The 17,541-nt window shown below is 50.8% G+C and overlaps 1 protein-coding gene and 1 pseudogene across 2 annotated transcripts in view; both read left to right on the forward strand.

The window, feature by feature from the left end:
• The window catches only part of Wars1 (tryptophanyl-tRNA synthetase 1), a 32,017-nt gene extending 14,895 nt beyond the window's left edge, over window positions 1-17,122 (forward strand). For both annotated transcript variants that reach the window (XM_040742499.1, XM_040742498.1), the window contains exons 5-11: window positions 2,317-2,436; window positions 2,921-3,103; window positions 8,977-9,077; window positions 10,642-10,754; window positions 10,942-11,115; window positions 14,235-14,375; window positions 15,759-17,122. In XM_040742499.1, coding sequence (XP_040598433.1) covers window positions 2,317-2,436; window positions 2,921-3,103; window positions 8,977-9,077; window positions 10,642-10,754; window positions 10,942-11,115; window positions 14,235-14,375; window positions 15,759-15,920 — 994 coding nt within the window. In that variant the 3' untranslated portion in view covers window positions 15,921-17,122. The remainder of the gene's footprint in view (window positions 1-2,316; window positions 2,437-2,920; window positions 3,104-8,976; window positions 9,078-10,641; window positions 10,755-10,941; window positions 11,116-14,234; window positions 14,376-15,758) is intronic.
• LOC121139662 lies at window positions 14,576-14,676 on the forward strand (annotated as a pseudogene).
• Window positions 17,123-17,541: the final 419 nt, after the last annotated feature.

A 17,541-nucleotide genomic window follows, 5' to 3' on the forward strand; every position in this document is an offset into this window, starting at 1 on the left:
TACCTAATGCTGTCTATTACCCGGGGTGAAATGACATCTACAAGCTCATCTCAAACAAGGCTCTTTTGGAAGGGTATGCATGAGATGGACCTTGAACTGGGCCTGGCCTAGTGAGCGCTCAGATACGGGCTGTGGCCACATGAAAAGCAACTCATGGAATGGGTTTTCTCTCTTCCATGTGCCCATTAAAAGTTACTGCAGCAGGGTATAGTGGCACATACCTTTAATCCCAGAACTCAAGAGGCCTCACGGGCAGGCAGGTAAGGCCAGCCTGGTCTAGATAGCAAGTCCCAGGACAGCCAGGGCTACACAGTAAGACCCAGTCTAAAGAACAAAAAACAAAACCCACCAGTTACTTGGATAAATTGGAGAAACAGAAGAAGCAGCCTCACAGTGCAGCACAAACCCTGTGGTCTGCGTATCAGCACCTGGACAGGAGGCAGGAATGGGATTCTCAGGCCACTCTTGACTACACAGCCAGTGCATGTCTCAGAAAAACAGGAAATGAGGTAATGGTACATGCTTCTAATCCTGGCACTTAGGAAATAGACACAGGCAAATTAGGGATTCAAGGTCATCTCCCACTACATATTACATTCAAGGGCAGCCTGAGCTAAATGAGCAAGACCCTTCCTATTTAAAAAGAAAAAGAAAAACACTATGTACAAAACACATAGTGTACACAAGCCAGAGACCAGCTCTGTGCCTTTTGCCTTAGATCAAGAGAGAAGGCACCACTAGGATGTCTGTCTGGCCATTTCTTTTTTGAGGCAGGGTCTCATAGCCCAGGCTGACTTGTAATTCATTGTGTAGCTCTCCCTGAACTCCTGACCCTTCTGCCGTCAAAGTACTAAGATTGGAGGCATGCGCTACCACTGCTGTCTATAGAACACTGTTGCCTAGACTCTTCTATCCAGGCCTCTGGGAAAGGGGGTTTCTTATTCTTTATCTGCAGGATACTCATGCCTAGCCTTTGGTTGGTTTCAAACATAGAAACACACATATACACTTAAACAAAAACAAATTTTAAAAAAGAGGCTAGACATAGTGGCTCAAGCCTTTAAACCCAACTCTGGTAAGCAGACAGACCTCTTGAGTTTGAGGCCATTCTAGTGTACACAGTGAGTTCCAGGACAGCCAGAGTTACATAGTGAGACCCCCATCTTAAAGAAAGAAGGAAGAAAGCAAACCACAAATTCCAGGCTAGGGGCCTAGCCTGGTAGGTAAATGCTTGCCATGCGAGCATGAGGCCCTGAGCTCAGGCTCCTGAACCATATGCTGAACCAGGTATGATGATGCCATGATATAATGCCGGTGCTTGGGACAGAGAAAGGCAGCTCCCTGGGGCTCACTGGTCAGCCAGCCTACCCTACGTGGTGAGATCCCATTAAGAGACCTTGTCTCAAAAGTAGCTCCTGAGAAACAATACCTAAAGTTATCCTGACCCCCTCCCCAGCCATACACACACACACACACACACACACACACACACACACGCACACACACGCACGCACGCACGCACGCACCAGATATTACCTCAGATCTTAGCACCTGCAGGCAGAAGCGGGCCTACCAGCTAATGCTGGTCATAGCAGCAAGGAGGGGCCTCCACAGCATTAATGGTGACCTCATCCTGGGGAAGGAAGGATGACTCTGGAATGGTTCTCAGAGAAAGACCCAAGGCCCAAGCTGGCCTGGAATGTCAAGTCAGCTCTTCAGCTGGAGGCTTCATCCTGGGCTGCCAGGACCTACCTTTCTGTCCTCCCCAAGCTAGGCCTGCATGGACCCTGAGATTTTCCTAGGCTTGGACTCTAGGGTCTCAGGATTGGTGCCTTCTAAAGGGAAGTGAGTGAGGTACTGGCCAAGTGTAGCATTTGCTTTGATCATTGGAGGCATTACAAAAGGTAACAGTGGCGTATTCATGCTCATCTTTTAAAATAATGGTTCAGAGACAGGATCTCACTATGTGGCACTCAGTGTCCTGGAGCTCACTGTGTAGACCAGGCTGTCCTCAAATTCACAGAGATCCACCTGCCTCTGCCTCCTGAGTGCTGGGATTAAAGGCCTGGGCTGTCACATCAGGCCCACATTTTAGACCTTTTACTCCTAACTTGCGTGTCTTAGCTTCCAAAACAATTATTCACAGAAGGAGCCTCTCAGAGTTGCTGCTGTGGTCATACTCCCCGGCTCCAGAGAGGTCACACTCTGATTATCTTCTGTGTTCTTCATGTGTCTTTACTTTTCATTTCCAGATGAGCTTTAGTGAATTGTACTTTTTCCAGAAAATGACACTGTTCTTTTTCTCTTTTCCTTTAGAGATATGAATCAAGTCCTTGATGCCTATGAAAACAAGAAGCCATTTTATTTGTACACAGGCAGGGGCCCCTCCTCTGAAGCAATGCATCTGGGACATCTCGTCCCGTTTATTTTCACAAAGTAAGTATTGCTCGTGAGACTCGTCACTTCCCTCGTGAAGCAAGAGTGGAAGGCAAGGCTGCTGCCTGTTAACTGAGCTTCAGGACCAGGACCTTGCCAGCTGTTCATTGCGTTTGCGCCTGGTCTTATCCTGAGAGAGCCACGTGTAATGGGAGACCACAGCAGAGTCAACCACACATGCTCTGCTCACATGCTCCGCTCACATGCTCCGCTCCTCTTCCGCTCCTCGCCTGTCCTTGCCACCATAGGCCCACTCTGCTCCAAATGCGTGTCCGTGTCTACCAGATGGCAAGAATCACTTATTCCCTCAGAAAGAGTCGCTAGTCAATGCATGGCACTGACAGTGCAGTTTTGTGGTTACAGAGTAGGTAGGAACTGTGTTCACACACAAAAGTGACATTCTTGCGCTGGATCTCCATCCTCCATGTCCCTAAGCTTGACTGAGGGCGTGTTCGTACTTACAGATGTCTTCTGTGTTTTGTAGGTGGCTGCAGGATGTGTTCAATGTGCCTTTGGTCATCCAGATGTCTGATGATGAGAAGTACCTGTGGAAGGACCTGACTCTGGAGCAGGCATACAGCTACACAGTGGAAAATGCCAAGGACATAATTGCCTGTGGCTTTGACATCAACAAAACTTTCATCTTCTCCGACCTTGAGTTTATGGGGTAAGGAGAAAACATTTGGCTGCCTCTAAGCAAGTGGGTACAAACGTCATGACTAACATGAAATGCTAGAGTTGGGTTTTGACCTGGTTTTTCTTCCGTTTTGATCTGAAATGTTGGTTTATATTTAGCAGTAATTTTTGAGGTGGAAAGCTGTGTATGTCATAGAAAGAAGTAATATCAGAAACTACTGTTGCCTTCATAAACATATCTTTAGAAATCATAAACATTTGTCCAGCATAGTCATGGTGTCACCCTCGGCTGTCATAGTGAGATATTTTGCACTGTAGTGTCCAAGGACAGCCAGTCTCACTTTCAATGGGACTTTTTCCTCAGAGGAAGTTCCACTTGTTAGATATGTTCTGTACAGTCCCATTTCTTAAATTGGCCATGTTTATATCAGCATACTTCACTCTTGAACTTCATCCCCAGTGATTACTAAGAAGTTTGGGGAAATCAGATTTTGAAGCCAGTATGTCGGTGTGCACCTACACTCAACCCTGTTACTCGGGCCTGAAGAAGCAGGATCAGGAGTTCAGGGTACCCCAGGGCTACATAGCAAGTCCCTGTCAGAAGAAACAAGATGGGGTTGAGGTGGTGCTGTCAGTCAGCCATCATAAGAATGAGATTCAAGCCCTGTGAGCTCCATCCCAGCACTCAGGCTGCTGATATACTCGGACTGCATAGTTAGAACCTGTCTCAAAAGTAAATAACATGAAACAGTGAATACTGTTTAGCTCCACAAATATTTTTTGAGGGCTGTGGTGTGGCTCAGTAGTAAAGCACTTCCCTAGTATGTGTGAGGCCCTGGGTTTTTTCCCCATCATGGTAGGGCTTGGGAGGCATCGAGTCTAGAGCTCTAGAGATGTGGGCCTCACTCAAGGGAGTTGGGTAAGCAGGTCTGATGGGCTTGGGGCTAGGGCCCTCTTGTGGTGTTACGGCCAGTGATTAGGCCAAGGCGGTGTGAGGAAGCACACAGCCTGTGGGACACACGTGGTTGGCTGGTGCTGTCCCCAGCTGCCAAGTGGGAGCTGTGTGTCCACCAGGACAGGAAATCTGACCTTTTGCCAGCTAGGAAAATCACTAAAATTTTAAAAAGTACTTGTATTATGCTGGCTGTGGTAGCATATATGTCTTTAATTCCAGTTACATTTTAGTGTGTGTGTGTGTGTGTGTGTGTGTGTGTGTGTGTGTGTGTGTGTGTGTGTGTGTGTAAAAGAGAGAGAGGACATCTTACAGGATAGTTTTCCACAATGTGAGTCCTAAGCATCAACTTCAGGTCATTAGGCTTGGTGGCAGACTCTTCCATCAGCGGAGCCTTCTCGCCTGCCCCTCCCCACCCCACAGATTCATTTTTGAGCTTTGCCTATCAGAGTCTTTTCAGTTATGTGAACATAGAGGCTCTGCTCTCCGGAAGGAATCTAAGTGGATCTGAGGTCAGGATCTGACGGTGGTCTTGGGTGATCTTACGGTAACACAGGTGCCATCAGACTCATCAGACTTGTCACACTTGTGCCGTTGTCTTCACCTCGTTCCTTAAAGTGACCTCCTGCAAGTGCTTGAGCCTCAGTCCAGAGACACCGAGGATCTGCCCCTCCTCTTACAGCCAGGCTGTTGACAGGGCACAGTGACTGGGGCTTTCGTTTGTGAGTCACCCTCCATGGCTTTCGTAGGCTGGCCTTGAACTCCTGGACACAAGTGGTCGTCCCTCCTTAGCCTCTCCCGTAGCTGAGCCGGAGTCCTGCACTCAGTTTCTGGTGGGCAGCATCCTTCACCACTGCAACCCCTCCTGCTCTCGTCTTCCACACGTCAGCATGGGCCAGCAAGAGCTCGCTCTGCTCTTAGTGCACACACTCTTGTGTTTGGGTCCTGCATTCCTTTGGCAGCTCTGCCGTCTCCAATTTGATGAACAGCTAACAGTTCACATCTGTCACCTTTGCAAACAAAATGTTATCCTCTGAGCCCTTCACCCCTGTGTGGCTAACTCTTTCACTTTTCCTCCAATGAATGTTAAAACCCCTTTTCCTGGGGAGATGCCCTTCCCTGATCCCTGCTACGCACAACTGCCAGTCTGACACAGGGAGGCCTCTTATCGGCCACCATCCAGTAAGTAAATCAAGCACATAGCACTCTAGGGGAAAGTCCCTTTCTGGGCCCTAAAAAAGACAGTGGATTGGCTAACTCTGTCCTCCCTGGACTCAGATGTCTGTCTGTGTTAGGTAAGGTTTCTATTGCTGGGAAGGAACACTGGGACCAAAGCAAGTCGGGGAGGAAAGGGTTCATTTGGCTTATACTTCCACATCACAGCCCATCATGAAGGAAGTCAGGACAGAGCTCAAGCAGGGCCGAAACCTGGAGGCAGGAGCTGAGGCAGAGGCCATGGAGGAGCTGCTTACTGGTTTGCTTCCCGTGGCTTGCTCAGCCTGCTTTTTATAGATCCCAGGACCACCAGCCCAGGGGTAGCCCCATCTACAATGGGCTGGGCCCTCCCCCATCAATCACTAATTAAGATCTTTTTATTATTATTATTATTATTTAGGTTAGAAACAAGCTTGTTTCACATGTCAATCCCAGCTCCCTCTCCCTCCCCTGCTCCCCCACCCTACATCTGGATCTTACTGAGGCATTTTCTCACTTGAAGTTCCCTGCTTTCAGACAACTCTAGCTTGTGCCAAATTGACACAAAAGTAGCCAGCACAGTGGCCACATGGGAGCAAGTCCTGCAGCAGTGCGCACAGGGGTGGGGAGCAGCCCACGGGCTCCTTTCAGCACATCCCAACGCGACATTTGTGTGTCTCTGGTGCTCTCAGCTCCTGACGCTGTGCGCCTTGGCCCAGTGAGAATTTATCTCTCCTCAGGAGTATGGGGTGAAGTTGACTATCAGAAAACACATCTGCCCCATTAAGGATTTCTTCTCTTTGTTTTCTTTTTTGAAATGAATTCTCACTGTGTTGCCTTGGCCTTGGATCCCAAGTGCTGGTGACTACGGTTATGTTCATGTGCAACCACACCCAGCAAGAATTTCCTTAAACATTTGAACATTTACTTTCCTGGCTTAAACTTAATCTAGAATCTCATCTATGATCTAACAAGCCTGTTGGTCCTTTGGAGCTACAAATACAAGGGAGCCAGGCTCCACTCTTCTTGGAAAGGAAGGAAGAAGTATGTCCTCCTCCCTGCCTCACACCGCAGAGGATCGTCCTTCCAGTGATATAGTCCCAATATGTCCCTCTCCCTCCTCCCCACCCCCACCCCAGAGAGGCCTCCTTCTAGTCTTCCAGTCCCTCTTCTGCTCTGGGTAAGTCCCTGTATTTCCCAGTTTGCTTTTTCTTGCTGGAAATGGAACTGAGAGCCTTATGCATGTAGTAACCTGCATTCATAGCCTCTACAGTTTATCTTCTGATGGGGCAGTCACTAAACACGATTGGATGACAGTGAGGTCACAGTGCTGGGAGATGTGGAAAAGGTGGGGGTGAAGAAGTCTAGAGACGATGGTCCATGCTGCCAAGCTAGTGACACTTTCTGAGTTGGTGCGCACAAAACCCCTCGGGCAGTGCCTGGCACCTAGTGGGCCTGGACAGGGTCGCCTTTCAGCTGTCTTCCAGTGTGGAGCTGTGTGTGGGAGGGAGGTCTTCCTGGAGCAGTTGTTCAGTTGTGGGCACAGTCAAGTGTGCGTCTTGTGGATGTGCTGTGCCAGGCAGGGCTAAGAGTCAGGTGGAGTCTGTCCCCATGCGGGCTCCATTCTGCTACTACCAGGGCACAGCTTGTGCAGCAGGATCTAGCTAGGAGGCCAGTTCACGGGCCATCCCCATCCAGTCATCTTCATCCCCAGAATGCTTGCCACCGTCGCTGGTCCCAGGTACATGACTGCTGCTTCCCAGAAGCCCCTCTGCACGCACTGCACCCTGTCCCAGCAGAAAGCACCCTGGTCTCTTCCCAAAGACTGGCACTGCAGTTTTGTTGTGCCGAGCATATGACTGCCCTCTCCCTGCTCAACCAGGGCCTGAACCTCTGCTGGCGAGTACATGGAAGCCATAGAGAATCCCCACTGCTGACCCTGTGCCCGTATGGACTAATGTGCCACTCTCCTGACCCACCTTCTGCCTGCCCAGGAGACACTCGGAGCTCTCTGTCACTCTCATCAAAGCGGTGCCACAACTATGGCATGAGAAAAAAGGCTCAGGCTTCGAGACTAGGTGAAACCTAGTTAGATCTCAGCTCCTGTGTACACGGGGCCTGCAGTGTACACGGGGCCTGCAGTGTGCACAGGGCCTGCAGTGTGCACAGGGCCTGTGACCGTGACCTGGACTCTGAAGCTTCAGCCTTCATTTGGGAAGCCGAGGCCATGCTTCTCGAGGGGGATTGTGCCAGTCACCGTGCCGCATCATACGTGCCTCGCTCATTCCCCGGTGTAGCATTGATGAAAACTTTGTTCGTGTGTGTGAGTGTTCCTCCTGTGTCCTAGGGTTTCTATTGCTGTGAATAGACGCCATGACCAAGACAGCTTATCATCCTCATGGTGGGGGTGTGGCAGCAGCACAGGTGGCGCTGCAGCAGCAGCTGGGGACTGTGTGTGCAGCTGGCAGAGGAGAACCTTGAAAACCTAACCCCGCCCCCAGTAACACACTTCCATACCGTGGCCACACCCTCTATCCAGTTCCCCAACTGAGGACTGACCATAACAAACATGATCCGTTCTCACTCAGGCCACACAACATACATGTGTGTCTGTGCACCCCGTGTATTGAGTGTGGATGCTGGGAACAAACCCAGGTCCTCTGGAGAAGCAGCCAGTGCTCTTATCCACTGGTTCATCTCTCCAATCCCAGGAAAGACATTTATCGTACCCAATTCTCAGTCCAGAAACGTGGTACTGGCATCTGACGAGGGCCTTTGTTCTGTGTTACCCCCTAGCTGAAGCCAGGAAGGGAAGCAAACCCTTGAACTGGAGAGAGGAAGGGAGGAAGGTGTAACTAACCCATTCTATAACCAGCAACCTTAACCCGGCCTTCCCAGTGCCTTAACACTGCACCCAGTCTCCACTGCCTCCCTTCCTGTCTTTCCAGTGCATAGCACAGGGTCACTGAAGAAAGGGATACTGTCAACACACACAGTGTAAGAAGTGGGTGTAGGGAGGGGAGGCCGGGAGGGATGTCTCTTGTAGAGGACCAGGTTTGGTTCCCAGCACTTACATGGCGGCTCACAACTATCTGTGACTCCTGTTGCAGGGGGCCAGCCTGCTCTTCTGGGGTACCAGGCATGCATGTGATACACATACATGCCAACAAAAGCACTCATAAATAAAAATTTTCAAAAGAAGCCACTCTGGATCTTGCTACCCTCTGTGCTCCGCCTCAGCCTGCTTCCCTCTGTTATCAGGATGGCTGTCACAGATGTAGGCATCATATCCATGCCTTCACCATCCAGGGAGGTCATGGTGCTCAAACCAGCCAGTAGGGCACACCCTGTTGCAGGGTACATCGTGCCACTGCAGTAGAGGTAATAGTGCTGGATGCTGGGAGGAGCATCTGTGCTGAGGCCAGCCAGGGATGCACAGAGAAGCGGGTCAGTTCCCATGCCTTCCATCTGGGCACACGCGTCTCCCCACACCCTGTGTCAGCAGACGGCAGTGGGGCTTCTTCCTTGAGATCTGCTGAGCACTGCCTCTTCACAGCCTTCACAGTTAGAGGTGTGACTGCTGTGGTTGTCTGCCTGCATTTGACTTCTCCATACATTCCTGTTACGCATGAGCTGAACTCGTGTGTCACCCGGTGTGTGTAGCACGCCACTCACTCATACCCAGTTTTAGCTGCTGCTGCTCTGCTGTCCGTGGAGGCTGTCGTCCGGCTCAGGTGTGATTCTGCTCATCCCTGCAGGCAGAGCCCCGGCTTCTACAAGAATGTGGTGAAGATTCAGAAGCATGTCACCTTCAACCAAGTGAAAGGCATTTTCGGCTTCACCGACAGTGACTGCATTGGTAAGGGGGGCTGCTGCTGCCTGGGGACCCCTCTCTCTGTGGGACAGGCGAGCTCAGAGGAAACTAGCCAGGGTTCATAAGAATCACAGATCAGCAGTGATGGTGCACAACTTTAATCCCAGCACTCAGGAGGCAGATGCAGGTGAGTTCGAGGCCAATGTGATCTACAGAATGAGTTCCTGGGCAGCCCAGGCTGTTACATAGAGAAACCCTGACTCAAAAAGTAAATAAATAAAATCAACAACAAAGCAAGCAGCAGCACCAAAGCCTGAGCTAAGATACCTGGGGTGTGGTGTGTACTCCACGAGATAGATTCATACATGTAGCAATGCTACCACTGAGCCCCACTCCACCCCCAAGTCTGCCCAGAGACCTGAGATGTCTTCATTTAAACCACTCAGAAGTAAGTGTTCCACCAGACTCAGACAGACAAGACTGGCTGGAGTTCCCCACCATGCTGGTGTGACGCCAGTCACTATAGGGCTTGGTAGAGCCCAGAAGAATTAGAAGAGGGCAGGTGGATCTTCTACTCTATTGGAGCATGATAGAGTCTCTCCACTTAGATTGGAAGTTTTAGCTGGGTGTAGCAGCTCACTCCTTTAATTCCAGCACTCAAAGGACAGGCAGGCAGATCTCTGGTTTTGAGGCTAGCCTGATCTATATAGTGAGTTCCAGTCTACTCGGGCCACAATGTCTCAAATAAATAATTAAGTATATATGAAGAGAGTGGTTTTACTAACTACAGCCCCCTCCCACCCCTCCTTACTCTCCTCCCATGGCTTTGCCCCCACTTAAACACACAGTATTTGCCAACTGTATACACATGGTTATGTACGCTACATGTCTCTGTCATTCCAATGTATTGGCCTTTGTAACAGGCCATCATCTTGAGACTCATGGCTGGGCCTTCAGTTCCCTGTGTCCCCCTGTTTCTGTCCCCGTTTCCAGTCCCCTGGCCTCCTCTTTGATAGTTCAGTCAGAGTCATTCCCAACAATTGGAACGTGATCTTCCTGCTTTTGAAAGGTTCTTGGCATTGGGGTCACAGCATCCAGAGTGGCCCACGGTGGAGGTGATGAGCAGCTGAGAAGCAGCATCTTGTAACAGATCCCTGCCCCGCCCTTGCCTGACACCCGGGTTCAGTCCTGGTTCAGCTACTCACTCGCTGTGTGCAGCCGTGGCAGGCTATGTAAACACCCTGCGCCTGAGCGTGCATGTTCTAAGACAGCAGGAGGTACTTTGTCATTATGAAGAGTAGCAAGCCCCTGGAAAAGGCCGGTGTGGTGTTGTGCTCTTAAGGGTGGCCCTGGCGGCCATGGCAGCCACATACATTGAAAGAAGAAAGCTGCACAACAGTGCATGTCACAGCTGAGCCCCCTGAGAAATGCAGAAAGAACCTGATTCGAGGCCTGGGGTGGGCTCAACTGCTCCTTAGCGCCCTTGCTGTGTTCTTAGGCTTTCTTTAGTTTGTTTTCAGTGCGAGGAGGCCATTGTTGATCCCTTTCACTGGACTGATTACCCAGAGCAGCGTTGGCCCAACACCTAAGAGTGTCTCCCTTCTTTCAGGGAAGATCAGTTTTCCTGCTGTCCAGGCTGCACCATCATTCAGCAACTCTTTCCCGAAGATTTTCCGAGACAGGACGGACATCCAGTGCCTCATCCCTTGTGCCATTGACCAGGTTGACTTGTGGGAAGTGAGGCGGGGCTGGCAGCGGTTGCGGGGTTCTCCTGGGGAGGGGCGGTGACACAGCGTTGGGAGGAGAGGCCGTTGGAAACTGACCACGAGCTTCTCAGCCTCCCGTGAGGGCGCCTCACTGGCCAGCCTGGCCACTGGGCCCAGTCTTCACCCCAGCCTTTTCCACCTAGGACCCTTACTTCAGAATGACGAGGGACGTGGCCCCCAGGATCGGCCATCCTAAACCTGCCCTGCTGCACTCCACCTTCTTCCCTGCCCTGCAGGGGGCCCAGACCAAGATGAGCGCCAGTGACCCCAACTCCTCCATCTTCCTCACTGACACAGCCAAGCAGATCAAGAGCAAGGTGAGCCTGGAAGGGGCAGGGGCGTGCGAGCTCACGTGACAGGCTCACGTGACATTACGTCTCACAGCTCACAGCAATGCCTGGTCCCACAGGGACTGCTGGCCGCTCGTGGGGAGCTGGGGTTTGGGTGTGGGAATTGGTTAGCCTTTGATCCCCTCCGTATAGATAAGAACCTGGGGGATTTTTCTCTTTCCTCTTTTCTGTCTAACAGCATGTTGACGCGGAAGTAGAGTCTTGGCAGTTTTCTTTAAAGCATAATCAATGAAGCTATTGTCAAATAATGTAGAAGATGATTCTCTGTCTGAACATCGGACAGGGCAGGGCCAGTTACTATGCTGATGGTTTCTGAGTTTCCTTTCCCTCAGTCCCCACCAGGCCCTCAATAAGCAGTTTGTGTCAGTGTAGACCAGGCTGTCACAGAGATCCACCTGCCTATGCCTCGTGAGTGCTGGGATTAAAGTCGAGCACCACGTCCGGCCACCATGCCCTGCTGCTCTGTTTGTTTGAAGCAGAGCTTCACTGGCATACTGCTCCAGAGTGAAAGCAGCAACTTGGGCCATTGTAGAGAGAAGGCTTTTCCTTGACAGCCACTTTGGTTTTTCCCCAACAGTTGCCTGGGCTCTGTTGCATTGTAGTCCCCAAATAACACACAAGATGCTGTATTAATTATGAAGCTGTTGGCCTTGCTTGTTTCTTACTGGCTAGCTCTGACTTAAGTATTTGTGCCAATCTAAGTATTTCTCTTACCGGAGAAAAGGGTCTGGGCTTCTTACCCTATGGCGTTACATCTTGACTCCCTGTGTTTCTCCTTCCCAGAGTCCTCCTGGACTCCTAGTCCCACCTATCTTACTTCCCTATTGGCCAACAGTGCTTTATTGACATATACACAGGACTTCCCCATCAGGCCATGATTCTCTGGAATGCTCTCCTGGAAAGAACTGAGACGCACCCTCCAACAGGACTGCCACGTCTGTCTCTGCCCTGGCAGGCTGTGGGTACTTGCTTAATATTTGAATGTCAGTTAGAAACTAGAACTAAAAAGGAGTTTGCACATCCACATGGTTCAGAGCCCAGTGCTGTTGCTCAAACCTGAGCTGCCAGTGAGTGTGAGCCCTTCATGGTTACAGGAAGTCACTGATGTTTCCTTTGGACCCAAGTATGTGTTTGTGAGTTGGATGGTCAAAGAGGAGTAAGAGGAACATATCTGGGGAATGTTATACAATAGTCAGAGTCCCTGCCAGGCCCCCAAGCCTTTGGAAAGTCCCAAACAGGTTCTGGTTGACAATGGGGACTTTTCATATCCAGCCCTTCCTCCGGAACTGGCTTGCGCTAGCCCTGCCTGACGTGAGAGCTAATAGGATTGGGGATTTGGGGAAATCTTTCTTTCTCTTTTGCTTTTGCCTGAAACTTCCAGAATGCAGATGGAGAGGGAGAAGTGAGGTATGTGGTGGGGACAAGTTCTGCTCAGTTTTGAGAAGTTGGTTTTTAGAAGCAGTTTGTGTGACTCTGGAGGATTTCCCATTTTTTAAAGCCAGCAGGAGAGCCTGCACGAGATCAGAACCACATGGTCCTGCAGAGGTCAGGGTCACCGACAGGTCCTCTCCAAGTCTCTATGCCCACCTTGGATCCAGACTTAGTCACCCTGGCAAAGGACCTGCAGACAGAATCTCCACAGCTCAGAGCCAGTCTGACAGTGAGGAAGTCTAGCTTCTGGTTAACACAGCTGCCAACAGTCAGGGGCTCTGATTATCCTGGCCTATAAGTCAGCAGGGCAAGGTGTTCCTGCCAAGTGGTCTCCAGCAGATACCAGCTGGCTGGTGTCTCCATCAGTTCAGTCCTGATGCTTTGTCCCTGGAGAGTGCAGGTGAAGACCTCACCCTCGCTCTGCCAGCCTGAGGCTGTAGCATCTGTATTTCTGACAAAGCGGCTCTGCACGGGTTCCCACTGCCCCTACCAAGGCTTCATCAGTTTGCTGGGACAGCTCACAGAACTCAGGGAAACGCCATCTGTCTATCAATAAGCACGAGGGCCATGGGTCCAGGCATGGAGGGCAGAGAATGGCCACTCAGGTCTGGACCCATTCGCTCTTGCGAGGCAGCAGCCCGGAAGCCAAGCCGTTCCCCAGGAGGATTGGGGAGATTCCCAGGTTCTAGGAACTTTGTTCCAGGACAAAATATTCTGACAAAACATGATCCTATCACTGTGGGGAGGGCCTTAGCCGTCCAGGCAGCTTTTGTGGGGTGCAAAGTCCTGGTGATGTTTACCCCTAGCTTTCATTCATTTTTATTTATTTACTTACTTTTCTGAGACAGGCTCTCACTGTGTACCACTGGCTGATCTGTAACTCTGGGTAGCCCAGGCTAGCCTCAGGCTCACAGATCTACCTGCAGAGGCCTCCTGAGTGCTAAATTAAAGGTTTACACTACCATACCCCGCTCTTTTCATTAGTTCTTTTGTTTGTTTTGAGATGGTGTTTCTCTTTGTTGCTGAAGTTTGCCTGGCACTCTTGAACACAAGTAATCCTCCTGCCTCAGCCTCCTGTGTGCTAAGTGCCTACTACTGTGCTCTGCTCTGTTTAGTTGGTTTCTGGGGTTTGTTTGCTTGTTTTATGTGGGTCAGTGTTTTGTTTGCATGTATGTCCATGCTCCTTATGAGTGCCTGGTATCCACAGGGGCCAGAAAGGACATTTGAAGTTACAGTTACGAGTTGACATATGCGTACTGGGCTCTAGCCCATCTGGGGCTTTCGTAAGCACCTGACACATCGCCCATGCGGGTGTAGCCTCCCTACAGGCCTTTGCTGCCACCGCATGTTAAGAGCAGCACTTCTGTCATGTGACCTCCTGACCCTGTGGCTCACGTGTGCGTGTGGTTGGGGGCTGCTTTTCTGCCACCCGTGGACCCGGCACTACCCGCCATCCTTCCTGTTGGCCACCAGCTCTGAAGAGGGCTTGGGCTCTTCCTTTTAGCCCAGTGTGCTTTGGTTTCCGGACTGTTCTGTAATTCATTTGTCAAAGACCTGCTCTCCTGCCTCCCTGCCCCTCCCCGTGAGTCACTGGTGGGCCCTGACTGATGTCCAGGGACAAGGCAGCACTTTGACTGACTTGTGTGCCCGTGCAGGTCAACAAGCATGCCTTTTCTGGTGGGAGAGACACCGTGGAGGAGCACAGGCAGTTGGGGGGCAACTGTGAGGTGGATGTGTCCTTCATGTACCTGACCTTCTTCCTTGAAGATGACGACAGGCTGGAGCAGATCCGAAAGGTGAGTCAGCCCTGCCACCCACCACGTGAGCCTGACAGCCCGGTCCTGCGCATTGCCGGAGCGTCCTCACTGGCTCAGTCCACACAAAGTAATCAGACTCACTCACACCCAGCTGCTCAGGAGGCTGAAGCAGGAGATTACAAATCCCAGGCCAGCCTGGGCTACACGGCAACATGCTGTATTTAAGAACTGGAACAGGTGCTTGCTTCAGCAGCACATACCAAAACTGGAACAATACAGAGAAGATTAGCATGGTCCCTGCTCAAGGATGACACGAATCTATGAAGCATTCCACATATAAAACAAAAGAGTGGGTAAGATCACTCAGATTGTTAACCACATAGGAAGAACCCTTGTTTAGGTCTCAAAAGTCTTTCTTGTCCTGGGAGGAATGTAGGTGTCCCTGGTCCTAGGACAGCCTCTCAGTGAGCTGGTGGGGACAAGCAGAGCCTTGGTCTTGGAGTCTTTTCCAAGGAAATCCTGTGGAATAGAAAACGGCTTTTCATACAGAAACAGTAGCAGAAAAAAAGGTACATGCACTGTCCATCCTGGAGGCCAGGTGAGAATTGTTGCAGATACACTGCCCCACTGTGTTAATGATTTTGGTTGTTACTGCTTAAGACAGAATCTCACTGTGTAGCCTGGAACTTGATATGGAGACCAAGCTTACATTAAACTTAAGAGAATCCTCCTGCCTCAGCCACCTGAGTGCTGGGGTTATAGGAATAAGGATTTAAAAGGTTTCAGTGACACCAGAACCAATGCCAGGGATAGGGAAGAAAGAAGCAGTGAGGAGAGACAGTAGTTTATGTTCACAGGAAACATTCTGAAAGGAAAAATGCCATTCCCTAGCAGTGGTCAGCGCCTGCGGCGTGGAGCTAGCTGAAGGTGGTTCTCCCCAGCCTTCTGCCACCTCCGTCTTGGGTCTGTGTTTTGTCTGCTTGAAGAGTGGCACCATCGGGAAGGAAAGCACCAGGGTGTGGAGAAGCCATACGGCCGGGAGCCACGGTCAGCTCTCCTTTCTCTTGTGGGGACAGAACTAATTGTGATTATGGCTTCCCTCCCTTACTGCTCCCAATTCTTCCCCACCTCCCCTCCTGTTTGTATCCACTCGCTCTGTGTCTCGTAGAAAGCAGACTCCTGCAGGATAATAATGAAGATAATATAATAAGATAAAACAAAAACTGACATGTCATAATTGGACAAAAGAAACCGGAGGGAAAGAGCCCAAGGCACAAGAACAGGCATTTTAATGTCCTGTAAGACCCAGGGTACTGTGATCCTTTCAGCATAGCTCATAAAGGAAGTAAGCAGAATTAGAGCTAAGGTAGGAAGGGCTGGGACACCCACAGCCACTGCTCACAGCATCCAACTTCCTGGCAGGATTACACCAGCGGAGCCATGCTCACTGGGGAGCTCAAGAAGACACTCATAGATGTCCTTCAGCCCCTAATCGCCGAGCACCAGGCCCGACGCAAGGAGGTCACTGAGGAAACGGTGAAGGAGTTCATGACACCGCGGCAGCTGTCCTTCCACTTTCAGTAATGCTCTTTCTGTGTGCACGTAAAGACAGCGTCTATCAGTAATCCCAGCCCCATCAAATCAAGTCACACTCCCGTAGGCTTCCTCACCTGTTAATTCCTGGACCTGGGTCTCTACGCCCTTGTGCATTCTGGATGCTGTTTCTTCTGTGATGTCTGTCCGCCTGGTGTCTGCTGATGGTCAGGTCTGCTCATGCTGCGTGGTCACGTAGAAACCCAGCCAAGAGTCTCCCACAAAGAGCCCCGGTGTGGGCCTCTGTAGCCCACAGAGGACTGTCCATCCAGCAGCCTAAGGTTCCAGATAAATTCCCAAAATCTATTAGTTTATTTGTGAGTGTCTGTGCTACACATGCTGGTACACACCTATGGAATCTCTGTGTTCCATAGGCAAAGGCACAAGTTCTGTGCCAGCCTGGGCTGCCTAGCAAGAGCCTGACATAATTTGTGTTTGATTCTATGTCTATAGAATCAGAATGTCCTTATTGTAAAACTAAAAAGTGCTGTGAAAGACTGATGAGGAGACATTTAGTGGGCAAAGATGCTGCGCTTGAGCCCATACCAACTCTCTATATATGTACTTTGCTTTATACTGACTAAGGAGTACTCGGCTTTGTCCTGCAGGTGTAGCTCAGCAGTAGAGCACTTGCCTAGCATGCATGATGTCCTGGGTTCAGTCTTCAGCACCACAACAGGGGGTGGGGGGTCTTCAGCTCTAAAAGCTGCCTTTGACACTGATTATGGACCCCAGGCTGGACTACTTCTGTTAGGCTGAGGTTACTAAACTCCAGATCACACGTGTTGTCCACTCCAAAATCATGCTTGTTGCCCTAGTGTACTGACTCTCCCACAAGTGGCCCAGTGATGACTTCTCCCGACCGTCCCTCTCTCAGGACAGTCTGTTGCCTTGGCAGATGCTCTTGGCACTTGACTGAAGTGGAAGGCAGCACAGAACGGTGCGCTGGCCGTGCCCGGGCCGGTGGGCCATAGCTAGACAGGAAAGAGCAACAGTTGTCCGGGCCCTGGCCTTCTCCCTCCAGGCTGACCATGTCTAACAAGCCACCGCTCAAAGTCTCGGCAAACAGAGGCCGTATCTCAGGGAAAGGCCCTGGTTGACGTGTCTGTCCTCTCTGAAGGCACAGAGGCCACTCTGAGTGTTCTGTCCTTGCATCACTTCCAGGCAAAAAATAAACTTTGCTGTGCCCCGCCTCCATTGTTGTCTGTCCGAGCAGGCTGCAGGGCACCTGCAATTACTGCCCCCAAGCCACACCACACCCATGCTGAGGCTGTGACATTCCCCGTGTCAGGGGTAGGGGACAGACATGTGCTTAGAGGCAGGCTCCCCAGGACCGGTTCTGTGTCAGCTACTTGTCCTGAGAAGCCACCCTCTCCCTGCAACTACGTTCCTGCCTTGTTTGATGTTCTAGCAGCCTGGAGAGAGCATGCGCATATGATGTCCTGTCTGCTGAGACCTCAGCTCAGGGGATGCGGAAGTGATGAGCGCAGGCAGAAATGGGGCCTCTGGGGTCCAGGAGAGACCCAGTCATAATGGAGTCCCACTTTACCTTACGCGCCTGTTCTCATTTGCAAGTGGGGAATAGGGCTTGGAGGGAGCTATGACTCGCCTA

The sequence above is a fragment of the Mesocricetus auratus genome, unplaced genomic scaffold (assembly GCF_017639785.1).
Source record: "Mesocricetus auratus isolate SY011 unplaced genomic scaffold, BCM_Maur_2.0 Super-Scaffold_15014, whole genome shotgun sequence".
NCBI lineage: Eukaryota > Metazoa > Chordata > Mammalia > Rodentia > Cricetidae > Mesocricetus > Mesocricetus auratus.